General features: G+C 44.1%; 1 protein-coding gene across 1 annotated transcript in view; it reads left to right on the top strand.

Annotated features, from left to right (window-relative positions):
• The window catches only part of LOC128686531 (neural cell adhesion molecule 2-like), a 927,464-nt gene that overhangs the window by 820,962 nt on the left and 93,463 nt on the right, over positions 1–13,039 (top strand). The window contains exon 12 of the mRNA XM_070084201.1: positions 1,889–2,012. Coding sequence (XP_069940302.1) covers positions 1,889–2,012 — 124 coding nt within the window. The remainder of the gene's footprint in view (positions 1–1,888; positions 2,013–13,039) is intronic.

Genomic DNA, 13,039 nt, shown 5'->3' with positions numbered 1-13,039 from the left:
AGTGACAATTGCTTTTCGGACACATGGTGACAAATTCATTCATAAATAAAATGTTAAACATGCACGTATATAATAATAAAAAATAACTTTGCGCACACACACACACATACACACACACACACACACACACACACACACACACACACACACACACACACACACACACACACACACACACACACACACACACACAAAGTAAGACACGAGAGAGGGATGGGCTGATTACATCTTCTTGGGGTGCAAGAAGTCCTTCGACACAATCCCTCACGAGAGATTAGAGCAAAAGCTAGAGGATCAGGCGCGTATAACAGGAAGCGCACTGCAATGAATCAGAGAATATTTGACAGGGAAGCAACAAGAAGTCATGGTACGTGATGAGGTATCACAGTGGGCACCTGTGACGAGCGGGGTCCCACAGAGGTCGGTAATAGGACCAGTGCTATTTTTGGTATATGTGATTGACATGATGGAAGGGATAGACTCAGAAGTGTCCCTGTTCGCAGATGATGTGAAGTTAACGAGGTGAATTAAATCAGATGAGGAACAGGCAGGACTTCAAAGAGACCTGGACAAGCTGGACACCTGGTCCAGTAACTGGCTTCTCGAATTTAACCCCGCCAAATGCAAAGTCATGAAGATCCGGGAAGGGCAAAGAAGACCGCAGACGGAGTATAGGCTAGGTGGCCAAAAACTGCAAACCTCACTCAAGGAGAAAGGTCTTGGGGTGAGTATAACACCGAGCATGTCTCCTGAAGCATACATCAACCAGATAACTGCTGCAGCATACGGGCGCCTGGCAAGCCTGAGAATAACATTCCGATACCTTAGTAAGGAATCGTTCAAGACAATGTACACCGTGTACGTCAGGCCCATGCTGGAGTATGCAGCACCAGTTTGGAACCCGCACCGGGTCAAGCACGTTAAGAAATTAGAGAAAGTGCAAAGGTTTGCGACAAGGTTAGTTACAGAGCTAAGAGGAATGTCCTACGAAGAAAGGTTAAGGGGAGTCGGACTGACGACACTGGAGGATAAGTGGGTTAGGGGAGACATGATAACGACATACAAAATACTGCTTGAAATAGACAAGGTGGACAGAGACAGGAAGTTCCAGAGAGGGAACACAGAAACAAGGGGTCACAATTGGAAGCTGAAGACTCTGATGAATCAAAGGGATGTTAGGAAGTATTTCTTCAGAGTTGTCAGGAAGCGCAATAGTCTGGGAAATGAAGTAGTGGAGGCAGGAACCATACATAGATTTAAGACGAGGTATGATAAAGCTCATGCAGCAGGAAGAGAAATGACCTGGAAGCTGTCAGTGAAGAGGCGGGGCCAGGAGCTGAGTCTCGACCCCTGCAACCACAAACAGGTGAGTACAACTAGGTGAGTACACACACACACACACACACACACACACACACTGGGACTCGGCAACAAGGGGTCACAGTTGGAAGTTGAAGACTCGGATGAATCACAGGGACGTTAGGGAGTATTTCTTCGGTCACAGAATTGTCAGTAAGTGGAATTGTCTGGGAAGTGATGTAGTAGAGGCAGGATCCATACATAGCTTTAAGAAGAGGTATGATAAGCTCATGGAGCAGGAAGAGTGACCCAGTAGCGGCCAGTGAAGAGGCGGGGCCAGGAGCTATGACTCGACCCCTGCAACCACAACAACTAGATGAGTACACACACACACACACACACACACACATACACACACACACACACACACACACACACACACACACACACACACACACACACACACACACACACACACACACACACACACTATATCTGGGTATTTGTCAGTGTTTCTGAAAAATTTGCCATCGCCTTAAGTATCACATTCACCTTTAAAAGCGTCTTTTTCTCCCTTTTTTTCGTGCAGAGTCAGACCTCGGTGGCCAGCTACGCCCCCAAGAGCCACTTGGATTATGGGACGCTCCTGTGCTGGGCCTTCAATACCATCGGAGAGCAGAGCGTTCCCTGCGCGTTTGCTATCATCCCTGCAGGTAAGTATATATGTGCCTGTGAATGTTGATGCTTTTGGAGTTAGTAGGGAGGGAAGTGGTGTTGACTTGGGGTTGTGATAGCTTGATCAAACATTTTAGCAACAATATCCGGATATGTAAAGATATTTACAATTGAATATAGATGGTAATACTGAGGTGATACAACACAATAATACCGAGGAAGCTAAATATATTTATGACTCGTATATGTACTTCTAAACGCGAATTTGTGAATATTGTTTAACATAACTACATTAGAAAACTGTAATACAGAAGTGAATCTATATAACATTTAAGAACTATACAAATATACCCAAGACCGTTCAGCTGCCTCCCAGCATACATAAGGGGGATAACCAATAGACCCCTGGCTGTCTTCAAGAAGGCACTGGACAAGCACTTAAAGTCAGTACCTGACCAACCGAGCTGTGGTTCGTACGTCGGCTTGCGTGCAGCCAGCAGTAACAGCCTGGTTGATCAGACTGATCATCCGCGAGGCCTGGTCTCAGACCGGGCCGCAGGGGTGTTGGCCCCCGAAACCCTCTCCAGGTATGCTCCAGATAGTTTGTTAAAACTAGGGCAACCGTAAGTTTTTGGTCATTCCAGGTGGATCCTGAAAAAAAAAATAACAGCTCAACCTTCGTAATGCAAGTAATGCCTTGATCGTGGGACTGGTGTTGGTGATGATGATACCCATGTTGATGATGAGTAAGGTGATGGTGATGAGTCAGGTGATGGTAATGAGGAGTCAGGTGATGGCAAAGAAATAACTGACCCTGAAGGCTGTAAATGAAACGGCAGTGTACAACTGGAGCCCAAAAAAATGTTTTCTTTAGTTAAATTCGCATAGGTGGCATGGATATACTATTATGATTTTCACTGTGGAATGTTTTATTTATTTTTTCTACTTTGTTTGATTGCGTGCTATAACATGAAAAAGTCTCTTCACTGCCATGCAGCTATCTGCACTTGTATATTTTTCCAATGGAAAGAGTTTTCTTGTAACTGATCTATTGGTGGCCGATTGTTGGTTCACATACTTCTTACAAGGGAGACGGGGAGACAACGAGATAATTTCATAAAACAAATTCCTATGCAGAATGAAAGTCATAAAACCGTGGCAGCTACGGTGAAAAGCTCTGTTCCACAAGGCACAGTACTCGCTCCCATCTTGTTCCTCATCCTCATATCTGACATAGACAAGAATGTCAGCCACAGCACCGTGTCTTCCTTTGCAGATGACACCCGAATCTGCATGACAGTGTCTTCCATTGCAGACACTGCAAGGCTCCAGGCGGACATCAACCAAATCTTTCAGTGGGCTGCAGAAAACAATATGAAGTTCAACGATGAGAAATTTCAATTACTCAGATGTTGTAAACACGAGGAAATTAAATCTTCATCAGAGTACAAAACAAATTCTGGCCACAAAATAGAGCGAAACACCAACGTCAAAGACCTGGGAGTGATCATGTCGGAGGATCTCACCTTCAAGGACCATAACATTGTATCAATCGCATCTGCTAGAAAAATGACAGGATGGATAATGAGAACCTTCAAAACTAGGGAGGCCAAGCCCATGATGACACTCTTCAGGTCACTTGTTCTATCTAGGTTGGAATATTGCTGCACACTAACAGCACCTTTCAAGGCAGGTGAAATTGCTGACCTAGAAAATGTAGAGAACCTTCACGGCGCGCATAAAGAAGATAAAACACCTCAATTACTGGGAGCGCTTGAGGTTCCTAAACCTGTATTCCCTGGAACGCAGGCGGGAGAGATACATGATTATATACACCTGGAAAATCCTAGAGGGACTAGTACCGAACTTGCACACGAAAATCACTCACTACGAAAGCAAAAGACTTGGCAGACGATGCAACATCCCCCCAATGAAAAGCAGGGGTGTCACTAGCACGTTAAGAGACCATACAATAAGTATCAGGGGCCCGAGACTGTTCAACTGCCTCCCAGCATACATAAGGGGGATTACCAACAGACCCCTGGCAGTCTTCAAGCTGGCACTGGACAAGCACCTAAAGTCGGTTCCTGACCAGCCGGGCTGTGGCTCGTACGTTGGTTTGCGTGCAGCCAGCAGTAACAGCCTGGTTGATCAGGCTCTGATCCACCAGGAGGTCTGGTCACAGACCGGGCCACGGGGGCGTTGACCCCCGGAACTCTCTCCAGGTAAACTCCAGGTAATATAAATATATATATATATATATATATATATATATATATATATACCCCTCATTGGGAAGAAGAAACTGTAGACAACGTTTCTTTCCGGAATGAACAAGTTTCCAGCCAAAAGTGTGATATTTGCAAACTGATTTTGATTTTTTTATCTTAAATTATGCCACTAGGTGTAGAGGTGCAAGACAGTCGGGGATACAATGTTCCAACGTACAAATATATTTTTTTTTACCTTATTTATTATAGACAGCTTTATTGTGTCAAGCCGCTGATTTCAAGAAAAGTAATTATAAAAATGTGTTTTATGATAAAAATGATGTACTACTGTTATTTTGGCTATGTATTCTGTTTCCCTGTCAACTAAAGAAAAATGCATTTCTATTCATATTCCTAATTAGTTTACTGACAATTTATTGCTGCGGTTGCATGTTATGCTGCAATATAAACATTCGGAGAGAAAAATGAAGCAAAATTCTTAGAATGGAGGAATTAGAGTAGTGCCAGAGCCTAAATCATTATACCAGACAGAAGTGTCCTTTAAAATGTATTGCAATTAGAGGCCTGTGTAGGCCTATTAATCATTCCTCATTTTCTTTCACCTCACCGATCCTCTCGTGTCTTCACTTTCCTTCACCTTTTCCCTTATTCCTCATCAATTTCCTCATTCATTCATTCATTCATTCATTTTCCTTCACCCTTCTCATTATTCCTCCCTCCTTCATCACTCCACCTTCAGTCCCCAAACACAAAAAAGCACTCACATGTAGATATGCATACACACACAAGGACATGCAAGTGCACATACACGCATAAACACACGCGCGTGCACACACACACACACACACACACACACACACACACATACAACCATTAGGAAAATTATAGCTCCGTGCTATACTAATTTCATTCATCAACATGGCGCTGACTAGCTCCTGCGAATTCACACATGTATTTCGTTTTATGTTGAGAGAATAAACCATTTCTGTTGATGAACTTTCTTTGTCTCCTTTTTCATTTTCACGCAAGAGGGAAGAGATAATGTAGCGTGGGATACTGTTGCTGTTCGGAAGGTTGGGCCAGACGTGAGGTATTTTGTTGGTGGTGGTGGTAAGGGCGTAGAGGGAATGTGTGTGTAGGATCTTCCAGGGGAGGTTTTTTTCTGGGGGGTGGGGGGGATGGGAGAAGGGGATCCTAAGGATTCTCCTGGGAAGTCACGATCACTGGGGCATTTCGTAAAGATCTCTATTTTTCGCTTTTATTTTTAAAGGGGGACTTCCCAGGAGTTCTTCGGGGATAGAGGGGGATGGGGGAAGGTGTGGTCATAGCTTTGTACCCATGAGTTGTTTCCCATGAGTTTTCTCTCTTTCAAAGTTTGATCAGACCTCGCATTGCTAACACAAGTTACGAGCTACTGAACAAGCCACATGGGGATGGAAATCTTTAGCTCAAGATCTTTCGCACACTTTGTGCGCTATCAGGTACTATGCAATGTTGAAAGACTAGCAACCGATAAAGAATTCTTCCCCCCCTACTATCTGTTGCTAGTCTTGCAACATTGCATAGCTCCTGACGACACACGAGTGCGAAAGATCTTGAACTAAAGATTTCCATCCCCATGTGACTTCTTCTGTATTGTTAAGATCGTTTGTTTGCGATTCTATTGCAACATTAAGATCTATTTTAGTTTGCTCATCAACTGTTATACACTTGCACCTCCATATCCTCATTTTTTTTGTCTCTCATTTCTCTCGGAAACACAGAATAATACTGCGTCACACAATTAATATAAATACATACAGTAATAATTAACTGTGGTTAGAAACATAAATTTCGACTTTACTCATCCACTCATCACCTCTGGTGGGCAATGAAGTGCTTCCGGCTTCTCCCTATGCCTATACAGTGTGACAATTTTCGGATCGCCCACCCATCTCAGGCCGGACCACCTCCGGCCCACCACCAAAACGACCATGGCCTAAACGACCACGGATAGCACAGTCTCGGTTACCTCTTGCTCTTTCCAGAAACGACCAGCACGACACTTACTTTCTTGGCACTGTTTCACGGTACTCAACGGATTAAGTTCTTCACGATCCAACCGACAACCCTCACTGACTGTCTTTCAGATCATAGTATCAGCAAGGCACTCCTATGTCATGTTGGTCAAAATATTTCATTTCATGCTCTTAAAAGTGGTGTATACATCATGGTGCAAAATGCTGGACAGGCTCACAGTCTTTCCATTCTTTCCTCCATTGATAATATTCCTGTTACGATTCATCAGCACATTTCTCTCAATTATTGCAGTGGAACCATAGTTCTTCCACATACCACTGATCAACGTAATTTCCTGACTTGTGATGCTGATATTTTGGAGCAACTTGAGCTCCAAGACGCTTTCTCTGCAATATAGCTGTGATCTCCCATCCTCTGTTTCTATTGCAGGACACCATCTACAAATACGAGAATTGATCCCTACACCACGACAATATAGAAATTGCTGGCGCATCGGTCACTCAGCGAAATATTGCAGGTCCGTGGCAGAATGCCCGGTCTGTGGTGCTGTTGACCATACCGAGCCATCTTGAAGCCAACCTCGAGCTTATTCTCGCCTTTCCTCGAATTTCTTAATGGAACGAAAAATCCGCTGTCTCAAAAACAAAGGTTTCTCTTTAACCATGGCAGTCTCCCATCTCTTCCTCCAAGGGAGACTTCCACGGCTTTCATATTCTAGAGTTATTAGGCGACCTGTAACCTCGGTGGTACTTTCACAATCTCCTCTGTAGCCACAAGTTCCATGGTCACATTTGTATTTAACTCTTTTACAGCCCTGGGCTCCGAGGTCCCTACCTCGTCGATTCCTACTTTCCGTGTCTTCATATTTTCGCTCGCATATTTCTGTCTACACAGCTTTCCACAACTACACCATCACCTCGTATCACTTCTTCTCCAAAGTCTAAAACATTGCTAAAGTTCAAATCTCTTTTAGTCCCTCAATCACTTATCATTCCCAAACATTTTCCTTTTACAGTCTCTGAGCCTAGTCCTTCACCCCTTGTTGTATATGCTTCGTGTGTGTGGGTTCATCCTCCCCCTCATACAGTTCCTGCCTCTCCTGTCCCCTCCAAAGTGTCTTCCCAAGCTACCTCTAACTTCTCATCCCCCCTCTTCGGTAATTCCCACTGTCTCTCCAGTCTTTACCCACTCTTCATCTTCTACCTCTGATATTGTACTACTTACACCGATCTCCCTCTCATCACTCCTTCAGACCTTAGTCAACCTTCTTCCCAACTCATTTCTTCGCAGCATTTCAATCCTTCGCTCCTTATAAAATATCCGCTAACTCTGCATGTGGGCTTTACTAACCCTACTAGTCCGTAGACACCCATTGCTTCATGTTGCCGGTATATGTCTATTCACAAATCATGACTTAGTGTTATTCGTAGCCCAAGGGGTAATCGAGGTGAGCTTCACGTGTTACTCTCCCAGTTTTCCTCTGTGTCTGTTTAAAATTGCGCCCGTCTGTTATCTGTCCCGTATCGGGCTTTATCCTATTGCATTCATCGGATCCTTTTCCAAATGGGACTTTTAATGAAAGTGCGCTTCTTGTATGCACCATTACACCAAACACTCAGATCTTTGTTCAAACTTCGTGTCAGACCATTTTTGGTGAGGAACCTTCTTCTTCTTCCCATAATGAACTCTTATAATTCTTTTCGCGGTTTTAACCGCGGCTTCATATACAATCCCTCAAACCTCGAGTAGGCACTCTCAGAAATGCGTGTCTTGGTGATCTCCTAATTGTGTTCGTGCAGTGCGATAGAAACGTGCTGCGTGGGGCCGATATCGTTACAATAGGACCACAGAGCGGCTCCTTAATTTTAAGTGTGTGAGAGCTGTACCCCGACATATAATCCGTGAAACAAAACGCACTTGTTGGCGGGATTATCTGTCTACCGTAACTTCCACTTCTCTGCCAGAGAGTTGGCGCCTCTATACTTTTCTTCTAGCAGAGAAGAGTCTTATAATGTGCTTTTTATGCTTCCAGAACTTGAGTCAACACTTTCCGCTTGCCGACCGTCGGCAGTTGGAACTGATGGCATTCATATTAGTATGGCATTCATATCACTGTTACATCCGTCAGCTCTCGTAGTCCACTTACGTCTTCTTAATCTGGTTTGGTAGAAAAGGGGCTCTTCCCTATCCATGGAAAACTGTCATTGTTCTGCCTTTTTCTAAACCGGGTACTTTGGGCCATGATGCCTCCCACTATCTACCCGTTGCTCTTACCAGTGCAGTTTGCAAGTTGATGTAACGTATAGTAAACAGACGTTTAGTATGGTAGAGACCACACTTTCTTGTCTTCGCATTGGGCACACACATCTCACTCGTGGGTATTTCATGTAAAGGGGCCCAGGTCTACTCTGTAAAGATTGTCAGGTTCGAATTTCAGGCTGCCATGTTCTATTAGACTGTCCTGTCTACCAGCGAGCACTCAAGATTTATATCCGATGTCGTCAAGGCTCTACTGTCCTTATTTTACTCTCCCTCATAGCTGATGGTCCCACTTTTGACACACTCACATTTTGATACAAACAGATATATTACACAAACTTTGATTATACTTCCTTTAGCACTTCACATCGCCCTTACTTGCTTATAGCACGTCCTGCCCTGCAGCGCTGTATGACCCTTGTGAGTTTAGTGCTTAGTTATGATTATAATATTAGTAATAATAAAGGGTTGAGATGAAGCAGAGAAAAAATTGGAAACCGAATACTCAAACGAACCAGAGGAGGAGAATCTACCACCACCCAACAACCCACCCACCTGCATCTCTCTCTCTCTCTCTCTCTCTCTCTCTCTCTCACACACACACACACACACACACACACACACACACACACACACAGGGGCCAGGAGCTCGGACTCGACCCCCGCAACCTCAACTAGGTGAGTACACACATCAACGTGAAGTTGATGAGAAGAATTAAATCGGACGAGGATGAGGCAGGACTGCAAAGAGACCTGGACAGGCTGGACATGTGGTCCAGCAACTGGCTTCTCGAATTCAATCCAGCCAAATGCAAAATCATGAAGATTGGGGAAGGGCAAAGAAGACCGCAAACAGAGTATAGGCTAGGTGGACAAAGACTACAGACCTCACTCAGGGAGAAAGACCTTGGGGTGACCATAACACCGAGCACATCACCGGAGGCACACATCAACCAAATAACCGCTGCAGCATACGGGCGCCTGGCAAACCTGAGAATAGCGTTCCGATACCTTAATAAGGAATCGTTCAAGACACTGTACACTGTGTATGTTAGACCCATACTGGAGTATGCAGCACCAGTCTGGAACCCACACCTGGTCAAGCACGTCAAGAAGTTAGAGAAAGTACAAAGGTTTGCAACAAGGCTAGTACCAGAGCTCAAGGGAATGTCGTACGAGGAAAGGTTAAGGGAAATCGGACTGACGACACTGGAGGACAGAAGGGTCAGGGGAGACATGATAACGACATACAAGATACTGCGGGGAATAGACAAGGTGGACAGAGATAGGATGTTCCAGAGAGGGGACACAGGGACAAGGGGTCACAACTGGAAGCTGAAGACTCAGACGAGTCACAGGGACGTTAGGAAGTATTTCTTCAGTCATAGAGTTGTCAGCAAGTGGAATAGCCTAGCAAGTGAAGTAGTGGAGGCAGGAACCATACATAGTTTTAAGAAGAGGTATGACAAAGCTCAGGAAGCAGAGAGAGAGAGGATCCAGTAGCGATCAGTGAAGAGGCGGGGCCAGGAGCTGAGTCTCGACCCCTGCAACCACAATTAGGTGAGTACAATTAGGTGAGTACACACACAGGACTACAAAGAGATCTGGACAGGCTACAAGCCTGGTCCAGCAACTGGCTCCTTGAATTTAACCCTGCCAAATGCAGTCATGAAGATTGGGGAAGGGCAAAGAAGACCGCAGACACAATATAGTTTAGATGGCCAAAGACTGCAAACCTCACTAAAGAAAAAAGATCTGGGGGTGAGTATAACACCGAGCATATCTCCTGAGGCGCACATCAATCAGATAACTGCTGCAGCATACGGGCGCCTGGCAAACCTACGGATAGCGTTCCGATACCTCAGTAAGGATTCGTTTAAGACTCTGTACACCATCTACGTCAGGCCCATACTGGAGTATGCAGCACCAGTTTGGAATCCACACCTAGTCAAGCACGTCAAGAAATTAGAGAAAGTGCAAAGGTTTGCAACAAGACTAGTCCCAGAGCTACGGGGATTGTCCTATGAAGAAAGGTTGAGGAAAATCGGCCTGACGACACTGGAGGCCAGGAGGGTCAGGGGAGACATGATAACGACATATAAAATACTGCGCGGAATAGACGAGGTGGACAAAGACGGGATGTTCCAGAGATGGGACACAGACACAAGAGGTCACAATTGGAAGTTGAAGACTCAGATGAATCAAAGGGATGTTAGGAAGTATTTCTTCAGTCATAGAGTAGTCAGGCCATGGAATAGCCTAGAAAGTGATGTGGTGGAGGCAGGAACCATACATAGTTTTAAGGCGAGGTATGATAGAGCTCATGGGGCAGGGAGAGAGAGGACCTAGTAGCAATCAGCGAAGAGGCGGGGCCAGGAGCTGTGACTCGACCCCTGCAACCACAAATAGGTGAGTACAAATAGGTGAGTACACAAAGACAGGATGTTCCAGAGATGGGACACAACAACAAGGGGACACAGAAGTTGAAGACACAGATGAATCACAGGGATGTTAGGAAGTATTTCTTCAGCCACAGAGTAGTCAGGAAGTGGAATAGTTTGGGAAGCGATGTAGTGGAGGCAGGATCCATACATAGCTTTAAGCAGAGGTATGATAAAGCTCACGGTTCAGGGAGAGTAACCTAGTAGCGACCAGTGAAGAGGCGGGGCCAGGAGCTAGGACTCGACCCCTGCAACCTCAACTTGGCGAGTACAACTAGTTGAGGTGAGTACACACACACACGCACACGCGCACGCACACACACACACACACACACACACACACACACACACACACACACAGAGGGACGTTAGGAATTATTTCTTTAACCTTAGTTGTCATGAAGTGGAACGACCTAGACAGCGAAGAGGTATGGGCAAGATCAGTATATAGTTTTTAAGAGAGGTATGAAAGACCTCACGCTGCCAAGACAAGGAAAATTCAGAAGTAACTAGCGGAGATGCGTGGCCAGGAACTGAGACTCGACTCCTCCAGTCACAAATAGGTGAGCACAAACATACGAGCAACATCTATACATTGGGGTGCCATCCGCCATGCCGCTCCCACTCACCTGGATTACTATCACACGACCAGCATCACCAGTCTATCGAGTGAATATAGTTTCTTTTCTGGACTCGCCTTCCTTGTCCCTCTCCCTTCTTTCTCTTTCTTCCCGTCCTGCATTCCTCCCAACACTTTTTCTCTCCAACCTTCTATTTTTATTTCTCTCTCTCTCTCTCTCTCTCTCTCTCTCTCTCTCTCTCTCTCTCTCTCTCTCTCTCTCTCTCTCTCTCTCTCTCTCTCTCTCTCTCTTTGTGACAGAGCTACCTTACAAAGGGGTATAGAGATGTTTTAATGCTGGTGATCTCTTGCTCCAAGGAAATGGAGCTGCCGTCCGCATCCTTGGTTTAAACCAGCTGCTTGATCCGTACGGCTTTAGTAGTTCCTCGTAAGTATAATAATAATGACAACAATAGGGGCCGATAATAATCGATGTAAGACAAAGTTCCAGCTTGGTTTCCTTTTTACCTTGACTGTCAGAGAGGTAAACTGCTGATGCTGCTACGGCAACACCTTTTTTTAATTCTTTAGCAACGTAAATTCTATGCATTTTGGTTGTAGAGCGATTCGAAAAAGGCATCACCATATTCCACAAACTCTGTCTCCTCTAAATATATAAGAATATAGATATAAACAATTTCCTAGTTGAATAGTCTAGCTAGTTTTACAAATTTTACTGTTGAGTTTGAACAAAATAACTCATTGTATTTATGAGATGTTTTAATTATTAAGGAGAACCATGATTTTAAATTCAAAATATACAGAAAACCGACAACTGCTCTTATGTGCACTATTATTCTTCACATCAAGATAAACCTCCTGCCTGTATTCTCATCTATGTATTTGTCAGCTTTGCGTATTTGCAGCCCAGAGTTCATAGATGAAATCTTGAAGATATATGAAACAGCTAATGATATAAATAACCCAAAATACTTAATTGATAATTCTTTTAAAATTGCTCGAAATACGTTTTACAATTCAAAAAAGAAAAAAAGGATAATCATATTCGCCTTCGAACATGTTGGTTCTCCCATACCATGAAAACCTTCTCGATATACTTTTTCTACTTAAGAATTTTAAAATTAAAATTGTATTTAAAAATTTTGGTTCAGGATAGAAACAGGAAAAAATTCCCCCCAAAATGCTCATCGCTATGTTTATTACGGTCACACTGGGAAAAGCCTTGAACTAAGATTACAACAATATAAAAATATTAGAACTGGGCAAGAGTCTAATGCTCTGTTTATTCGTGTGAGGAATTTTAACCATCCAGTTGATTTTCAAAAAGTCTCGAGACACTCCCCAGATAGGGAGCCAAGGCCGGGTCACCACTACTTGGAAAAGACCCGGGCCGGGAGAATACCGGCGAATAAAAAAAAAAAAAAAAAAAAAAAGGCCGAGAAAGTTATTTCAAGTAGGTCTATGATTGACAGAAATTTAATTGAATAAGCTTCATAAAAAATAGTTTTGATTTTTGTATGAATATTGGTTTAGTG

This window comes from Cherax quadricarinatus, chromosome 12, assembly GCF_038502225.1.
Source record: "Cherax quadricarinatus isolate ZL_2023a chromosome 12, ASM3850222v1, whole genome shotgun sequence".
NCBI classification, from domain to species: Eukaryota; Metazoa; Arthropoda; class Malacostraca; order Decapoda; family Parastacidae; genus Cherax; species Cherax quadricarinatus.
The sequence above is the reverse complement of the archived record's forward strand: the minus strand, read 5'-3'. Positions and strand labels throughout refer to the sequence as shown.